Source organism: Chelmon rostratus, chromosome 1 (assembly GCF_017976325.1).
Source record: "Chelmon rostratus isolate fCheRos1 chromosome 1, fCheRos1.pri, whole genome shotgun sequence".
Classification (NCBI taxonomy): domain Eukaryota; kingdom Metazoa; phylum Chordata; class Actinopteri; order Chaetodontiformes; family Chaetodontidae; genus Chelmon; species Chelmon rostratus.
Genome location: NC_055658.1, coordinates 10,246,710 through 10,265,153, shown reverse-complemented (window position 1 = coordinate 10,265,153; position 18,444 = coordinate 10,246,710). Strand labels below are relative to the sequence as shown.

Genomic DNA, 18,444 nt, shown 5'->3' with positions numbered 1-18,444 from the left:
ATGTGATGTTTGTTCATTTTTTTTGTGAGTAAGAAGTTGAAGGATGTGCTTGCAGAAGACTTAATAGATGTGGTACTCCAGGGATTGAGGGGCTCTCGTTTCATTTCCATCTCTACTGTCCAAAAAAATACAACAAAAAAAAAAAAAAACTAAATAGATGAGATAAATGGTCTTAAAAGACATTTATAGTGGATGAGAAGTAAAGGAGATCAGTAAAAAATGACAAGGAACTTAAGCTCTTTGGAATTTACATAATCAATTCCCTTGATTTAAATTTGCTAGTTTTAAATTGTATCATCAGTCCTTAACAAGACTGTCTACCGTCATTCTAGTGGCTCCATCAGGCTGTACTTAGGCACTAAAACTAAATGCTAATATCATCATGCTAACACGATCGATGTTTAGCAGGTGTAACGTTCAACATGTTAGCATGTCAGTATTTCTATTTCTGATATCTATAACTAATAGGGACCTTGAATATAGGTATGCAGGAAATATAATGAAAATCCATCCAATAGTTGTGAAGATAATTAATTAAATAAAAAAAATGTCAACCTGTTGGTGGCGCCATTACAGAAAAAAAAAAATGAAATCAGTCAGTAGGCTTCATCCTCTGGGACCATGAATATCTGTACAAGATTTCACAGCCGTCCATGAAAGAGCTGAGATATTTCAGTCTGGACCAAAGTTTTGGACCAACAACCAACACTGTCATCCTGAGAGCCAAGCTGCTAGCATGGCTAAAAAAAAAAAACAGACCAAAATACTCACACTGTTAGTAACAGTTTATTTCACACAGAAATGTGCCGACCTACGATAAACATGAACAGTTACTGTATCTCGCTCTGATGTTAGGATCACAAGTCAGGAATGCAGTTAATGTGTTACAAAACAGTGCATTTGTGTCGTCTACACTTCAGCATGATGCTGGTAGGAATGTTTTGAGTGTCAGTAATGTCAGAAAAAGATTTTGACTTTGCTAAACTGTGAGTGGGGTTTAATGAACACCTGGAAAAGCGTTGAGGTGCTCAGTGGTGGAAGAGCCGCAGGTTGGTGTGCACCAGAGTGATGCCCTGCTCATTACAGGCATTAATCACAACCTCGTCAGCAGCGGAGCCCGCTGGAGCTGCGATGTACGCAACACCACTCTACAGACAGACACACAGAGGGGAGAAACGTTAGTGAAGACGGTTGGAAAGCTCATTACTTAATGTTTGCAGAGTTAATAGAGCTTCCAAACAAGTAGTGATATTTCTTTGTGCAAAAGGATTTCAGCCAGTGTGTGTGTAGGCCATTCTCATGCAATTTCTTAACATGCGTGCAGTGTGACCCCATGCTTTCGAAAGGTGCGTTACATTTACCCGTTTGGCACGATCTATGTTATCTCTGAAGGGGAAGAAGGCATCAGAGCTGACAGCCACGGCCTGCAGGGAGCTGATCCAGTTCTTCTTTTCAGTCTCTGACAGAGGCTCGGGCACCTCTTCATACATCGACTTCCAAACCTCCAAGTCTGGACCCTGTCGACACACAATATGCAGGGCTTTTTATTCATTTGGCAAATTTTATGATAAGACATAACATTAAACATCAGACATCACACAGCAGACGGGTGGACTGAGCGTACTAGACAGCCACAGTTTCAAATGGGCTTTCCAAATAAAGTGAAATCAAATAAAGCCATAGCAAGCTAACTGTAGCTCTGTTCAGAGTGGTAGCTGACCTGATAAGAATGACCTGCCACTGACATGAATAGCATTACACTATTTGATTATCCACGTAATAAAATACTGTCTGAATTAGTTTATATAATACACAAATATCAGGGAGAAAAATTATCTTTGCAGGCATTTTTGTAAAGAAAATCCTACAACCAGGGGTGCACTTTACTTTTTCAGTAAGATACTCAGGTGAGTATCAGGTGATGGTACTTGGTACTCATCCCATGCACAGTGTGATCTCAATAAACACAATCTTCCTCCCTGTTCTCCTGGGTGTCCCTCACTGTCCTCCACTTCAGCTTCCTGCATGGTAGATGATGAAGATGCAGCTTCCAATCTGTGGTTCAGCCTCCAATTACCTGTCTCCATCCACAGGTCAACAGCTGGCTTTGAGTCAAATGTCTCTGTAATCATCTTTGATAGGTGAATGTGCATCAGGGCTGAGAGACGAGTATGTGACAGACGAGATCAGGAGTCGAGTTTTATTTTGTTGAGATGTGAGAATCTCCTCTCACATGCTGCTCTGAAATACTTTTACTTACTATTTGAACCAAGTTAAACACAGAGGATCTTGCTAAGCGTTTTCCTGCTTGCTTTAAGAGCATCCAGTCTCTCGTATTGAAGTCTCTCAAGGTGCAAGGTGGCCTCACATTTCTGAAGAATGGTGCACATCGCTGTGTTGCCAAAACTGTGGAGGTCTTATATTCACATCCGTCCAGACTCATATGTAGTGAGGACTTTGAAGGAATTTAATAAAAATGCATTTAGTGACTTTTTTGCAAACTGGAAGTTATCACTATATTGGCATGTACAATTTCTGTAATTTTCAGTGAGAAACATGCTGTCTTCACTTAGAGACTATTTTTCTAGAGGAGCACAGAGGACTGATAGAGAGCTTCATCACATGGTGCAACAACAATCACCTGAAGCTCAATATCAGCAGAACCAATCAGCTTGTGGTGAACTACAATGCTTCAAATATAGATGTTGCTGCAAAGAAGCAACAAACTGTAAGGCCTGGATGCTTCACACACATCTTCATCCCGAGCAGCACAGAAGATCTGTACAATCAGCACAGTTTTAAGGTGGACACCCAAGATTAGTGTCACCAATTCAGTGTCCAACCAAATGTGAAAATTCTGCCCTCCTGTGTCTGAGTTATGGTGCTGAATAACGGTCAGAAAAGTGTTCCCGCAGAACATTATGATGCCACAGTGAAGTTGACCTTTGACCTTTTTGCTGTAAAATGTCATCTCTTCATCATTTTATCCTGTGAGACATGAATTCTTGAATTATGGTCAAAAACGTGCTTCATGAGGTCTCAGTGATCAATCAGCCCGAGGAAATCCCAGGTGAGCTCCCCGTTGTTGGACACAGACCCAATATAAACAATCTCATGCACACACACAGTATGCAAAAGTTGTAAGACAACTGACGTTACACAGTTCTAATTTTTGTTGTGAATGCGTTTCTGAGTAACAGTTATGTGCACCCCTGCCTGTAACAACATCATAACTACTGTTTCATCGTTAAAAGTGCCTGTTGCCCATTGTTAAACCCCTTACCTCGCCAATGGTGTTGCTCACATACTGGTCGATTGCATTGGCCATCTCCGCTCGCTTCACACCACTTCGAAACTTCATGTTCAGGACACGAGGGTGGTGTCTCAGCCACCAGTTATCAGCTTTGTCACCTGCCAGACGTGTGCAGTGGATACGAGACTGCTGGCCCGCGCCAATACCAATAACCTGTCAAACACAGAAAAGGGAAAACATTGCAGAAGAACTCACAGCTCGTTCAGATTCATTTCTCCTCCCTTTACCTTCCTTCTCTTACCTGTCCATCTTTAGCATAGCAGACAGAGTTGGACTGAGTGTACTTGACTGCGATGGTGGCCACAATGAGGTCGCGCACAGCTCCCTCGGAGAGCTTGTGGAAAAATCAAATATAAATAATCTTGATGAGTTTGTGCCAATAACGAAATAATTATTTTAGGCAACAAAGCAGGATGAAACAAAAATACAGCATAAAAGCGGATACTCACAGAGCCCTTGGAAACAACGTTGCTGAAGAATTCCTTATCAATCAGCCCTCCGTTCCTCCTTTGTTTGAGATAGAGACCAAACAACACTCTCACCTCAGCCTCATCAGGCTCATAGTCTGGATCCATCTGGGACAAAGTCACACATTATTAATCAGAAAACTGAACTTAACTCTGGTTGTAAACATCCTTTACATCCTACAACTTCCTTGAATACAGAAAGTATGACTGATAGAAACCTCTCACCTGAAGCACACAGTAGTTGCCGTTCTTCTTTTTGGAGAGGATCTTGAGTGCCTCCTCGTCATAACCAGGAGCAACGATACCATCTGACACCTAGGAGCAATCAAATTGAGTCATGGTTTAGCAAAACAGTGTTGCAGCAAAAACAAAACAAACATTTTTCATCTGTAGTTCTTCTTTGGCACACAAGTTGTACCTCTCTTGATATAATCTTGGCAGTGGCGACGTCGCACACATCCGACACAGCAATGAAGTCTCCAAAAGAAGACATCCTGTCAGAACCTGTGGGTGTAGAAGGAGTTAATACAATTCCATGTAAAAAGATATACATGAGATGTTGTCCTACGGAAACGTAACGGGTTCTGACCTCGTGCCCTGGCGTAGGCCATGGCCAGCGGCGTGAGATCCTTCAGCATGTCATGCACCATGCACACTCTGGCTTCCTCCTCAGTCAGAGGAACACCTACTGCAGCTCCTTCGAAAGAAAAGAGAAGTGAGTCATTATCAGGTTGAAGACACTTTACACTGTTAAGAGTGTCTGCGCGCCTCTTTTTGTCTTACCGGCAGGGCTGACATGTTTGAAGGAGGTGGCAGCAGCCATGCCGAGGGCGCTCTTCAACTCTCTGACCAGCTGCCAGGCGTTCAGAGCGTCACACAGGTTGATAAAGCCGGGGGAACCGTTGACCACTGAGAGGGGGCGGCAGCAGGAACACAAGCAAGAATCAAAACTAATGACATTCAAGTAGAAAAAATCGGAGTTTTCTGCATTTGTATGCAAATTAGCAACATCTTTCAAAGAATGATTCATGTCAACTGAAATATCATGTCACTGAAATATCTCGTCAAAAGACACACCTTCAATCTCACACAGAGTCTTATTTCCTTCTTTGGCTGTTTGCTAATGTGGTCATTTTAGGGTAACAGGGATATTGACAATGCACTACTGCCAAAACCTGTGCTGTTTCATCTGCCATCTGCACTTTGCTGACCCGGTGCTTCGTCTGTTGCAATCACTCTTAGTTGGTCCGGACAAAACCATGAGTTAGAATACAATTATTTTCTTTCTGGCAGATAGTTAAAAGGAGAAGAGCTTATATTTGTCTGTTAAACAAAGACTCGAAATGGAAAACAGCTTGACCATTGACCAACCAACCTACCAAACACCTCTAAAATTCCCTAATTAACAAGTTGAATAGTTTATTTAGTTCATACAGTGGACTATTTCTTGGCTTTAGGTAGTTGCAAATTAGAGGTTTACTGTGACTGTCCAAAAACATAGCCCACCACATAAACCTCTGTAAAATGGAAAACTGTGATCTTTACACTTCTAAAATCTAGATGACATTTAGCCCTTTAGAAGTTCTGGCAGGCAGATTTTGTTACCTTTACAGATCCAGGCTACCTGTTTTACAAGGTTTCCAGTTCATGCACGAAGCTAAGCTAATTATCTACACCCTCATATTTAACAGATGTGGCAGTGGTATTAAGCTTCTCTTAACCTAACTCTATCAGTAAGCTAATAAACACATATCCCAGTAAGTCAAAACTACTCATTTAAAAAGACAAATCGCAGTCACAACACCAGCACTGACACATTTCTGTTGGGACAGTTGTGGTGTGATGTTGGTCTACCTTTGAGGGGGAGGGTTGGGCGCAGGGTATAGAGTTGGGCGGGTGCTTGGTGAGGGTTCATGCCATAGCGCAGAGGCAGCTGGGAAACGCCGCGGCTGTACTGTCCACGAAAGTAGTCCGATATGGCCTCATCGTACTGTGCTGTGTGGGTGAAGGCCTGCAGAACAAGGAACATAGAACACAGCCAGATGAGAGGAAGTGTATAAATACATCATTACCTAATGACTACCAAAGCCAGAGTTATAAACCTGAAAGCATTTACAAGATTCAACAACTTTATTGTCATTGTACAAGCACAATTAAATTGCGTCAACTGCACCAACTTATCAATCATTATATATGCAATAACTTCTGAGCCTTAACAGATCAATTTAACTCCACAATCAGTTCAGCCTGACAAGATGAAAGGTCACAGGTTATCAAATGTTAAACTCTGTGACCTAATCCGACATTTCAGCACTTGTGTTAAAAAGCCCACACTGGACTTTGCTTGGAGGTGAGGGTCAGTGCAAGATAAACTGAACAAAAACAGGGCAAGTGAGGACAGCACCAGGTTTAAATCAGTGGTGAGAACATATATAAAGGAGAATTGTCTAAACTGAGTGATATGATCACGATATTCATCATATGAACTAAACTTCTGCCTCAGACACATCCTGTGTTTCAAAAGCGTCTTATGTTTCTCAAGAATTTAATAGTTACTATTATGCAACCACCATTTTAAGAATGAGGCCTGCTCACATATTAAAAAAAGCCAAAGGTACAATTAACCTTTTATTCCAAACTGAGTCTTTGCTCAGAGTTTTTTAAAAAGAGGCATTTCAGGACATTAACATACTTTCAGCTCTAGTCTAGATTTTTTTACCACCTTAAAAAGACCCCACATATCCTACAGTTAAGCATTAAGAAAGAGGAAAAATTGTCATTCATGTACAAGATTGTGCTCCAGAGAGTTTTTCAGTAATAATCACAAATGTCACCCTAAATGTGTTTTATACAAATTCCTTTCATATACTTGCAAGTTAAAAACAGTGGGGAGAATAAAAAAAGTCATGTCACCTTGAGAGCCAGAGTCCTGCGTGTTTCCAGTGTCGTATCTTTGTCTCCTGAACTCTCCATCTCCTTGGAAACCAGCGAATAGTCGGCAGGATCACATACTATGGTGACCCGAGCGTGATTCTTGGCTGCTGCTCTCAACAGAGTTACACCACCTGCAAGAAAGACAAAAAACGTAGGGAATGAATTTCAGGAGCTTATTTTGTTATATTTGTTGAAATTCTCTTTATAATAATTCAACAGCAACTCCAACTCCAGCTTCAATATACTGGATTCTCACAATCTGATATGTACAACTCACCGATATCTATCTGCTCCACAGCATCTTCCACCGTAACACTCGGGCTAGAGACAGTCTTCACAAACGGGTAGAGGTTGCACACCACCACTCTTAAAAAGAGCAACAACAGAATACACGTCAGCGTCTTCGTGAGGAAAAAAAACAACATACATGTCAGGCTACAGGACAACCATTTAGGGTGACTTTCCTAATTTCTACCACGTGACACCAGTGTACAAAAAGTACTGTGAACTTTCAGGCCTGACATTCATTCATCATTTGGGCTGTTAAAAAGATCAGAAAGGACATGTGATGCATGAAGCACATGGATCGTCATGTGCAGGTCAATCCATTCACAGTTAATTTCTGAAGGTTGTGTGAAAAAGAGTCCTTTGTTTGTCTGCAGTGACTCAAATCTATCAGTTTTCTTTCAGCTACTTTGAGACTTTTAGGTGGAATAAAGTGCAGGGCACTCAGTCTCACAATCTGGCTGCTACAGCAACAATTATGTTCATTAAAACTGCTGAATTCTTTTAATTAAGATTTTTTTCTTAATGATCTACAAATAGTGAAAAATACCCATCACGCCTGACATCTTCTGTTGCTTCTTTTGCCCTAATAACAGTCCAAAACCCGAACAGATTCAAGTTATAGTTTTATAAAACAGAGAAAAATAGCAAATATTCATACCTGAAAAGCTAAAACCAGCATATGTTTGGTATTTTTTCATTTAGAAATAACAATGATTAAACTGGCCATTGAAGCTGTTGATAGTTAATCTTCTGTTGCTTCACTCATGATTTAATTGATTCATCGTTTTAAGCACTAGTTACATAACTTATGTTTAGTATTGCATCATTACAGACTTTGCTCCTGCTCTTTTTTTTTTGCCTCTAACCAACATTTAACATTGTTATCTATGGCTCGAAGTTATGCAGTTTAGTATTCTCATGTTGTTGCCAATGAACAAACATCTCCTGAACTAGTTGCTCTCAGTGTGATTCCCTGTACAAAACACCAGCTGCCCTACAGTGAAAGCTTCAAACCTATCCTCCCTCAGATGACCCCATTCAGTCTCTACCTCTTTATCATATGCTCACAAAGAGAAAACCACCCCTTTAACTTGGAGTGGAGGACACACAAACAAATTGACATTTCTAGCAAATGTGAACTGAGGTCTTTCTCTATCAGATATTGACAACCTCTGATCTAGTCACATTCTGCTGAACAAATGAGGGTCACAAGACAGGCTTATAGTATGGACGGCAGTTTCCCAATTAACCAGCTGCCAAATCAACTACACGTGCTTCCTAATGGGACGACTCATGCATGCTAGCTTCAGTAATTATTTTAATCTCTATTTTAAATTAACAGAAATATCCACCATCATGTTACTATGCAGCTGATACAATTTTAAAGTAAGAATTTCTGAGTGTTTTTCCAGCAGTTTGCAGTGCTTCTCTCACCTGACCAGGCTGTAGCCCAACTTCTCCATGTCTGCTGAGTCAGAGGGGGTTTTCCTGGCCAGGATGCCTCCATGGACAGCTGGATGCAGGGTCTTCACTCTGCCTCCCAGCATCTCCGGATGCCCAGTCAGCTCAGACACGTCCCTGACACACAGCAGAGACTCTGACAGGTCATCCATAGGTGGCTACTACATCAAGAGAATTATGAGGCAAAACAAACACAACTGCACTGAATTTATTTATAAGGCCCACTTCTGCACTCACCTGACAGCCAGCCCCGCACCACGCAGGGCTTTGGCTGTGCCACCTGAGGCGACCAGGGACAGCCCCACATCCACCAGCCTTTTGGCGAAGTCCACCAGTCCAGCTTTGTCTGACACACTCAAAAGTGCTGCGGGGACACATAAAGACTGGACTTAAATAGCGGATTCACTCATATTTAATGGACAGAAAAGAGAAATAATGTGCTTTTCTAGCGAGAACTCGCTGACCACGTTGTTGGCTAATGTTAGCCGGAGCTAGCATCCTGAGTGTCACAGAGCCAAACTTTATAGTGACGAATGAATTAAATATGAAAAACTCTTACCGAGCTCTGAGGACGCCATGTTCACAGTCACAGTGTCTGTCCGGATGTCGAGCGGGTTTCTGCTCAGCCTTCACTCAGTTTGACTAGCAAACACCGCAGAGCAACAATATGTAGGTTGAAACAAAATCTACACGCTTTTCATTGCCATATCATGTGATTCAAAACTAGAAAGACCCGCCCTGCTGGATCGGCCCGCCCCTGGCACACAAGCGCACCTCATAGAGCCATAAGGCGCTGAAAATGCGCATTTTCATCCGCAAAAAGGAGCGGAAATATTAGAAAGCACCGGTCACATGATGTAGGTCGTCTCGTAAGGTCATGTTAGAACAACAACAAACAACAATAACTATTGTTGTTTGTACTATTGTATTGTAAACTATGGCTAGTTAGAACTTTAAGATATTTCTAATTACAGTCGGATTTTTAGGAATGAACCACTGCTGAGTTAAATGGAGACGCTTTTACACACACACACACACACACACACAGAGTACATATGTGTCAGAAAGTGAAATTTAAAACATTGCTGTAGATCTTATCCTAACGCAAATACTTTTCGCGTCTTTAATTGATAAAAATAATACTAGTGCAAAAATATTACTATATATATTATTAGTTAAAACACAGCTGTACATGTCCAAACCGGAACTATGACTTATCTTTTTGCAGCAGCTATACTTGTTTTTTTTTTCCCCGTCAACAAACAAATTATGTTTTGGGTCAGTGTGTGTGTGTCCGCCTCTCTTCGTGTGTTCAATGTCTGCTTAAACTTAAGTCTTCTTTTATTTTGCCACAAGAGGGCAGACATGGGCTACGTTTGTGTCTTGTGCTCCAGTTTTATAATTTAAATTCACATCGTTTCTCCACACGTCATCTGCGTCCTAACTTGGAAAACTTGAATGACAGTAACAATCAACGTGCAGAGACGTGTCACTGCTCAACTTCCATTTTTGATACTGAGATTCTGCAATGTTTTTCTCCCAAAGAATAAGCTTTGTGCACGTTTTGTTTTCAACTGATATCTTCTCTTGGGTGCTCTTATTTATCACGGAAAAAAGCTCATAACTATATTTTTCTTAAATTTTAAGCCATGTCGGATCTCCATGCATCTTATGATTTCTGTGCATTCTTTACTTTCAGATCCAGCTAGCTCTTTCTTTTGTCTGATCCAAGTTAAATCTTTTTTTGCTGATCAGCAGAACTGAAGGTGACATCGACACCGAGAAGGGCCACGAACACCACTACGTCCACCTAATTGCTAAAACACCTGTAACGTACCTTTCCTGCCGCAATAAATGACGCTCGTGAACACGTTCCCTCATCGGCCACGCCTTTTCAATAAACTTTATTGGTAAAAAACGGCGCCTTTTTCGTGCTTTGGAACAGCGTTTTAAGTCGGACAGATGTGAATTTATTGGGGCCCGTCACTCACTCCCTGACTCGCCCATTAGTTAAGTGACAGGACAGGGCCCGGGGAACCTGCACCAATACGTGTGATTACGTTAAAAGATCGCACAATCTGTTCATATTTACGTAATGAGCCCGACATTCTGCTGATTGATTAAACTACAGGGTGTAAATATTTTAAGGGGTCTCTGATTTATGGTCCAACAAAGCAAAAAGAGGCCGATTTATTTGTCTAACTATGAAAATGGGAGTTTCTGGTAACCGCGTGGCGTTTGAGGGCCGAGCTGCCATCTCAGGGGTGACTTGAGTGATTCAATAGACAGTGAAACACTTTTATAGAAAGACACAGGCTCACTATGCATTATTGGTTAAAAAAAAAGAAAAAAAGACAGAGGTGGGAAGGCCGTCAGCACTTTAGTCGGGCTGGCTGTCGAGAAAACTGACAGCATTATCAGCAGTAACTGTTATTTACGCAGGGAATTTTTAATCAACATGACTGGTGTATTCAGATTAAATTAGAAGAGAAACGGAATCAATGACCTCCATATATTGCTCCACTGCCTTATCAATTAGCTGTGATTTTTTGTACTGTGTCAGAGGGGCCTGTGTCATAAAGCAGGCCAAATGGCATTTGTCATGCAGCTGACAAGTCACACAACTAAATGAGCTCCTATTGATTCGCATGATTTTTCATCAGCCAAATTAAAAGCTGCGGTTTGATAGAGGCTCAGTCTGCAGGCTTGTTATGTACTCTGTTCTCCCCCATTAAATCAAGGCGAAAAAAAAGTTCAATGAAAACTGTGCTTTAAGTTAAACGTGTGGCGTTAATTCTGTGAATTGAACGACTGTATGTTTAGCTTTTAAAATGCACAAAAAAATGACTCCAGATACTTTATTATTGTGCAGAGCTTCATTTCTCTGTTGCTCTACCTGCAGGTTTCTTGCTTTTTTAACCTGTGATGGAGGGTGAAAGGGAATTTCAGCTGTTTTGCCACTGAAAATGTTAATCCTCTATTGTCACAGAATCTGAGGGGTCACACATTTCGATAGCCAGCACCAAAAATCATAGCTATCAAAATCTGTGAATTTATCTAAATAAACACTAAGGTGTATTTGGTAGCAGCTATTAAAGTAAAGCATGTAATAAAGTATGCTAAAAACATTTTCAATGGCATTATGGTTGAAATTCCCTATTTATATCCTTCAGTCCTCCAAATTAAACTACAATATATGTTGAATATGATTTTTTTATTTCGGGCTACACAAATAAAACTGAGCTGACATCAAGAAGTTTGAATAAAAATTGTCTTTGTATTAATCTGTTTATCAACTGTATAATAGCCATTCATGTCAACATGGGACAATCAGGACCATACACGACCCAATAGAGAAACCTAAATCACCATAAACCTGCTTTTAATCTGCTTTCTTACTGTAAAATACATCTGAAATCTGGGCATTAGGCCCACTTCTGTTGCAGACACTCAATTAATTTCTCCTTCATAGATGTTTGATGACAAAGTGACTGATGATATTTTTTGGAAAAACATATCGGAAAAAGGGCATGTTTCATGCCTGATAACCTTGAGAGTCTTATCAGTTTCCTGATAAGTTTTGAGCAGAATACATGATTCGGCTCTTGGCTTATACCAAAACAAAGTCTCCACTAAACTCCCATCAGTGTTTAAAAGCATTACTTCCGATCACTGCATAACCCTGCTTTGTTCTTTCACAGGGGTGGCTGCTATCTGTCCAGCCAGTTAAGAATTCATTTAATCACTATATAAACATGTGACTCTGGTCTGAGAAGGGGCTAAACGACACCATGCTGCATGTCCTCCAATCTGCTCTTTAATCACAACCCTTACACGGCCGCCTAATAAAAACGCCCCGCCGCAGTTACACACACTCATCATGCTGTTGCTCTTGGAAATTAAAGTGGGCCTGTGTGACATCACCATCAGGCTTTTGATTGCTTTACCTCCTCTTCATTAACTTAATTATTTGGCTATCAGTAAACCCCATCGAGTAATTAATATCTGAGAGCTTTTGTAATAAATTAGAAATGTGAGCTGAGAAATACTTTGGCTGTACTTTGCTAGCAGATGCAGCGAGGTGGCTGTGGACGAACAGGAAGGAGACGTGAAAAAGTCTTTTTTCTCTCCGTTATGTTACTACTACCACTCATCACACACATTACACTGTATACCTGTGTATTAGTGTAGGGACAATAAAGGTGAATTGAATGTTGGATTGTTAATGAAAACATGGACCTCTGTGGTATTTCTTTCTTTCTTTCTTTAAAGCTCCCTTTTTGATGTCAGTGTCAGTCAGTCCACCACTTTGATCCAGAGTGGAACATCTCAACATTTATGGGATGGATTGTCAGGAAATTTGGTTCAGACATTCATGTTCCCCAGATGATGATTCCCTCTGACTTTGGTGATCCCCTCAGTTTTCCTCTAGCGCCACCTGCAGGCTGACATTTGTGGTTCTGAATGAAATTTGTCCACAGCTGCTGGGTGGACTGTCATGAAATTACAGACCTTCATGTTCTCTTTTAAGATGAATCGTAATCTCGTTGGTGATCCCCTGGCTTTCCATTTTGCTTCACCAGACAAGAACGTCTTCTTCTTTGGTTTATGCCTGAATACCTGCAAAACAAATGACACTAACTTTGTGTTTAGTGCAAATTAGCAAATGTTAGCATGCTAACACAGTAAACATTATACCTGCTAGACATCGGCATGTTAGCATTGTCATTGTGAGCATGTTAGCATGTTGACATTAGCATTTAACTCTCTCTGTGTGAGCTCTTACTCTTGTTTTTTCTTCTTCTTCTAATTTGCGGGAACATTTGACGTTTTTCCTCATGGGGGGCCTCCACACTGGGATGTATGCCCGGTCTGCCCACGGGGGCCGTTGCCCCGGAGGCCTCCTGGGCCCGAGGGACTGGGGTGGCTCTGCCCCTGTCCATCGGCGTCTGGGTGGTCTCTGTCGCGGCACTCCGTGTGGATGGCTCCCATAGGTGTTTCCCCACATGGTTGTGTGTGTGTGTGTGTTTTGTGAGTGTGTGTGTGAGCGCATGTGTGTATATATCTGGAAGCGGGATATTGTCTGTCATACTATGCTTTTATTTTCTCTGTTGTTGTATTCTTTTACTTTGTGAAGCACTTTGTGTTGCATTTTAAATGGATGAAAAGTGCTATATAAATAAAGTTTGATTGATTGATTGATTGATTGAAGGAAGCAGGACAACCTTAAAAACAAAAAGGTCAGTTTGACCTTGAGGACAGTGGACATGGATGTCTCATCACTGTTATTTATGTATGTATTAAAATTGATGGGACATATTTATCAGCAACATGGATCAAAAATTCATTCATTTTTCAGCTCTTTTTTAATGTCTTTTTTTGCGGCATCTTTTTTTAATTTCACAGTTACACCACAAATGAGTTTCAGATAAATACACATATGATTCATCTTTGCAATCATTCAAATAAATTAAGTTCATTTACATGTAAGTGACAGGAACAAATTAATAAACATCATCAAGAGCAAAAAAACCCCAAAACATTATTATACACACTGAACGCACAAAAGTAAATGGAATACAGGGGATGTTCTGCAAAGTATTTTCTACTTTGACATTTTCTGTCTTCATGATGCAGTGGAGGCTGCACCTACTATACATTCTCACGCTGTCTGAGCGCACCGCAGTTCACTTGTCTTACATCACATCCACCATGTACTCGTGTGTGTTCACTGGGTGGAGCTCCAGCTGTGTGTGGATGGAGCAAAGACAAGGTGTCCAGCAGGTGACTGGCAGATACCCTTGAAAACAGCTGAATTTAGGGAGGAAATGAGCACCTTTATTTTTGACATGCTACGAAATGTACAGTACTTAGAGATGATTTTATTCACAGATAGTTAATTCTGACAGAATGTTTGTGTCATGTTCCTGTGTGTGTTTGGTGGCTGTGTGAATAATCAGTGATCCCAACAAATGTCTCGATTGGAACACATTAACGTTCACAGAGCAGACGAGACGAAGATCTCTAGGTTTGGAAATTGTCTTCTCTAGTGACCATAAACAGACATGTCCCAGTGGAATGTCTCTGCAGCGTCTCTGCAGTGAATTTTCACAGTCCTGCCCCGATCTTCCTGTCACCTCCTCCGACTTGAACCCCCTCCAGCTCCTCATCAGAGAAGGGGCTGTGGGGATTGTAGCCCACTTCAGTGCTACGCTGCAAGAAGTCTGTGGATCGTGGCATCCCAACAGGAAAACCATGCTGGCCTTCCTCCTCTTCTTCCTCCTCCTCATCCTCCTCTTCCTCTTCCTCCTCTTCTCCATCCTCCAAATCAAGATCTATCCCTCTGTCGTCCGGATTCACAGCTCGCCTGCTCTCATCAGACTTGTCGTTGGCCATTTTTCCTCCGCTGCGCAGTCGCTGTGCTTCAGACTGGGCCGAGGCGGTGGCTTGCTCCTTCGCCTTCCGGCTGCGTTTCCACTTCATCCTCCGATTTTGGAACCAGATCTTGACCTGCCGAGAAAAGAAAATATGTTCAAAAGATGGTCACGTTCAGGAAATATAATCCAGAGTTTGTCTGAACAGATTTAAATACATATTTCTTGTTGTTACACATATCATTTGCAGCTGTAGAAGAGAAGCCATTCTAAAAACCGCCTGTTTATGTTTTGATTTTTTATATTTCATCCTCTGTTGCCCTGCCCCAGGGTTTCTAAAACCCTCTGAGATTATACAAAAAACCTCACTTGCCTTTAATAATGCTGTATAAAAAACAAAATTTGTAGACCTTAATATTCACTTTTCATTTCCCATTGAAACTAAAGAAAGTGCAGAACCTCCAACACAACTGAAAAATAATTTGTAAATCATAAAAAAAGTCCTTGTTCCTTCTCCTGCATCAGTTTAGGACATCCAACAATAAAAGCAACCTTTAAACAATGTACAAATGAAAAAATATGGATTCTCTGCTTTGTGGTGTGGTCTTAAAAGAACCTGAAATAGACCACTATTCATGGTCAAATATACTGCAATTACAATTCAACAAAATTACTAAAATTCTTAAGGAATATACACAGTAATGGAGTTGAGACATGCAGTAATGTGACTCCGGTACAATGTGGACCTCTGCAGGAGTTGTTTGCCCTTTATTTGAAATCATCCATCGACTCCTGTCTGTTCAATCTGCACTTGAGGTGACTTTTAGCAGGTCAGTCACAATTTGTTGAGCAGTTAATCAGTTTTCAAGCAGATTCAAGTTTTCCAGAAAGATTTGAATTTATCTGTTTTTGCAGTGGCTCCTACATGCTACAAAATGGATTGTTTTAGCTTATTTTTATGGTTTTAGAGAGCCCATGGCTTGCTTTAAGGGCTTTTTTTTCATCTTTGTTTTTACAATGAAATCTTTAATATGATTGTATTAGAATTGTTATTCACTACTTTATCCTTACATTTGTGTTTTTGTGGCATATTTCATGCTATTTGTCGTATTCATTGCTGCATATCTCAGCCAGGACACTGCTGAAGAAGAGATTATTGATTTTACTTAGGCTGTTCTGTTCTATAAACAATAAAAATAAATGAATTAAAGGTCTGTTACCTACAGGAGTTATCCAAGCAATGCGCCTGCTGTTAGTTAAGACCTTTAAAACCCAGTTATTTTATTGGATGAGTGTGCTGTGGCTGGCCTGTAGCTGCAGTTTGCATTCACTTTGAGACTGGATGAACAATAATCTTATGTCTTATCTCATTCTTACGTGATCTCCTTTCAGTCTTGTCTCTGTGAATGATTTTTTCCTTGAGGTGTACCTGGTGGCTCGTGCAGTGGACAGGTCTCTCTTACCTGTGTTTCAGTCAGCATGAGTGAGGTGGCCACTTCGAAGCGTTTGGGTCTGGACAGGTACTTGTTGAGTTTAAACTGGTTCTCGAGCTCCAGCAGCTGCTGACTGGTGAAGGCGGTGCGGGGCCTCCGGCACTTCCCCAATAACCCAGCCTGAGGGCCCGCTGCAGGAGGAAGAGCAGAGCAATCAGTCTTTGGCTTCATATAGTGTTAGTTTAACAGTTTCCACTTCTTTCATGACAACTTGTTTCTTGATATCAGCTGACAGAGCCTCACGATTCCCTTAGTACTTAGTGTTTTATATGTTTAACACACAATGTCTGAATATTTTGTTTTGATAATTCAACTGAATCTTATTTTGAAATATCAAGTGTTTGGCCACAAACTGCAACTGTAGTCTTATTTATATAATACCAAGGACATAGGAAGTTCACTGTAATTTTGTGGGTGGGAACAGGCACACATATGCCGGCACTCTCCGGCCATCATTAACTATAATAGCTTTACTCCAGTTTATTGTTGACGGGGGGACATGGCAGAAGCGGGCGCAGAGGCCATAAAAACACAGGCATGCCATTAACTTAATGAAAATTCAATGAAGGCTTTTGGGATTTTATTGATGAACTACAGAACGTTTTAGGTGTTTGTTTATAGTTCCTTCATCACACAAAGACAATTTCCATCGGGTTGGCGTTTATAGAGGAATAAATGGGCCAAAATTAAAATATGACACAGATAAGCAGTAAAAAGAAACCAGAGTACTGAGCAGGGGATGTGTGGCTGTTATTGGCACAAAATATATGAAGATCTGCGGCATCACCTTGGATAAAATATACAAAGCGTGGCTCGGAACAAAAAATCGGCTGTAAGATCTAATTATAGTCGCTGTGTAATTAATTTAGGCTAATCAGACTTGAATAAAGAAAGCTGTCTCTCTCTGTATCTGATCATCTCGGATCATCGAAATTATTTTTTTGTTGAAAACCTCTGAAGCATAGAAGGACAAATAATCTGTTATAATTCAAATACCAAATCAATGGTATAACTTTAATTATTCTGAAAATTAAACCAATAGAACAAAATAATAAATAACTAACACTAACATATAATGATGAATGCAGGTCTATTGCGTTTTGCTTTTCGATAATAGCTTTTATTAATACTACTAAGAATAATGATAATAATCAGCATCATAATAATCATAATCACAAATGATCATAACAGCACACAAGTCGAGTTTACTCAGAGTAAACTCTGTTTAATTTAATAATCAGTGCTTATGCTCAATGACATTGTGCCTCCTCAGCGGTTCGTCTAAACTCAAACGGCCTGATTAAATCCTCTCCATTCCTGCAAAGAGTGATAACGATAAACGGTTCGACAGACTTGCATCTGTCTATGAGCAATCGAAGAACAATAATTTTGCACTTGTCAATTTTTAAGTTTACTTGTCTTGTGATTTGTATAGTTTGGATGTTTCTCACCTATAAACGAACCTTTTCTGCTTTTACTTACAGCTGTAATCTGGCAGTCGTGGCATCATGATCCCAGCGCGGATCCAGTGCTCCAGGGGCAGAGATCCCGCCATGGCAGCCGCCTTCAGGTGCTCTGGGTAGGTCTGCGTTAGCTGAGTGAAGCCGGTGTACGCGAACGCGGGGTGCTGGCCACCCAACGCCGACAACGGGTACATGGGTGCAGGATACATGCCGGGGATTGAAGCGAGTCCTGGATGCGGGAGATTTAGGATACCCGGTTTGGGGATTATTCCGGTCTGAAGGTGTGCGGCCCGCGGGGACGGCGTGTCCGCACGGCGGCAGGAGACCGGGCTGCCTGCGGGGCTGTCGCTACTCAGACCCGGGGAGAGGTCTCGGCTCCCCCGGTTGGTCTCATCAGCGAGCAGGGCGTCAATTCTGAAGTTTCTCGATTTCTCCATGACGGCTTGACTCAGGAGGACTGCAGAGTCTAACAAAAACAAACGCGTCAAGCTTGGCGAGTGCGCACCTGTGCCGTGCGTCAGAGCCCGGACAGCGGAGCCTCTTCAGGTCACAAACTCATATGTTCTCCGTTTCTTCTCAGGAACATTCAGGCTGAACGGATGAGCAGATGTATGCTATTCAAAAATAAGCATTAACACATTATCAGCTTGT

At 41.2% G+C, this 18,444-nt stretch overlaps 2 protein-coding genes across 2 annotated transcripts; both read right to left on the bottom strand.

Annotated features, from left to right (window-relative positions):
- Nucleotides 1-773: 773 nt before the first annotated feature.
- atic (5-aminoimidazole-4-carboxamide ribonucleotide formyltransferase/IMP cyclohydrolase) lies at nucleotides 774-9,164 on the bottom strand. Its single transcript, XM_041938849.1, has 15 exons — nucleotides 9,023-9,164; nucleotides 8,701-8,827; nucleotides 8,437-8,580; nucleotides 6,992-7,080; nucleotides 6,694-6,845; nucleotides 5,635-5,791; nucleotides 4,564-4,689; nucleotides 4,370-4,477; nucleotides 4,199-4,284; nucleotides 4,006-4,095; nucleotides 3,763-3,888; nucleotides 3,555-3,647; nucleotides 3,284-3,466; nucleotides 1,362-1,517; nucleotides 774-1,148 (listed from the first exon to the last, which is right to left on the bottom strand). Exons 1-15 carry the CDS (start codon nucleotides 9,039-9,041, stop codon nucleotides 1,029-1,031), a joined length of 1,776 nt encoding a protein of 591 aa, XP_041794783.1. The 5' UTR covers nucleotides 9,042-9,164; the 3' UTR covers nucleotides 774-1,028.
- A 5,407-nt stretch (nucleotides 9,165-14,571) lies between these two features.
- On the bottom strand, nucleotides 14,572-18,230 carry mnx2b (motor neuron and pancreas homeobox 2b). The gene is made up of 3 exons (XM_041942588.1): nucleotides 17,813-18,230; nucleotides 16,301-16,461; nucleotides 14,572-14,973 (listed from the first exon to the last, which is right to left on the bottom strand). Exons 1-3 carry the CDS (start codon nucleotides 18,228-18,230, stop codon nucleotides 14,572-14,574), a joined length of 981 nt encoding a protein of 326 aa, XP_041798522.1.
- Nucleotides 18,231-18,444: the final 214 nt, after the last annotated feature.

Coding starts and splice junctions, on each gene's coding strand:
- atic (XM_041938849.1), bottom strand. Junction 8,581..8,700: donor GGTGCGGGGCTGGCTGTCAG/GTGAGTGCAGAA, acceptor GCTGTGTGTCAG/GGACGTGTCTGAGCTGACTG. Junction 1,149..1,361: donor ACATAGATCGTGCCAAACGG/GTAAATGTAACG, acceptor GTCTGTCTGTAG/AGTGGTGTTGCGTACATCGC.
- mnx2b (XM_041942588.1), bottom strand. CDS start 18,230: ATGGAGAAATCGAGAAACTTCAGAATTGACGCCCTGCTCGCTGATGAG. Junction 16,462..17,812: donor ACGACTGCCAGATTACAGCT/GTAAGTAAAAGC, acceptor TTCCTCCTGCAG/CGGGCCCTCAGGCTGGGTTA. Junction 14,974..16,300: donor TCATGCTGACTGAAACACAG/GTAAGAGAGACC, acceptor TTTTCTCGGCAG/GTCAAGATCTGGTTCCAAAA.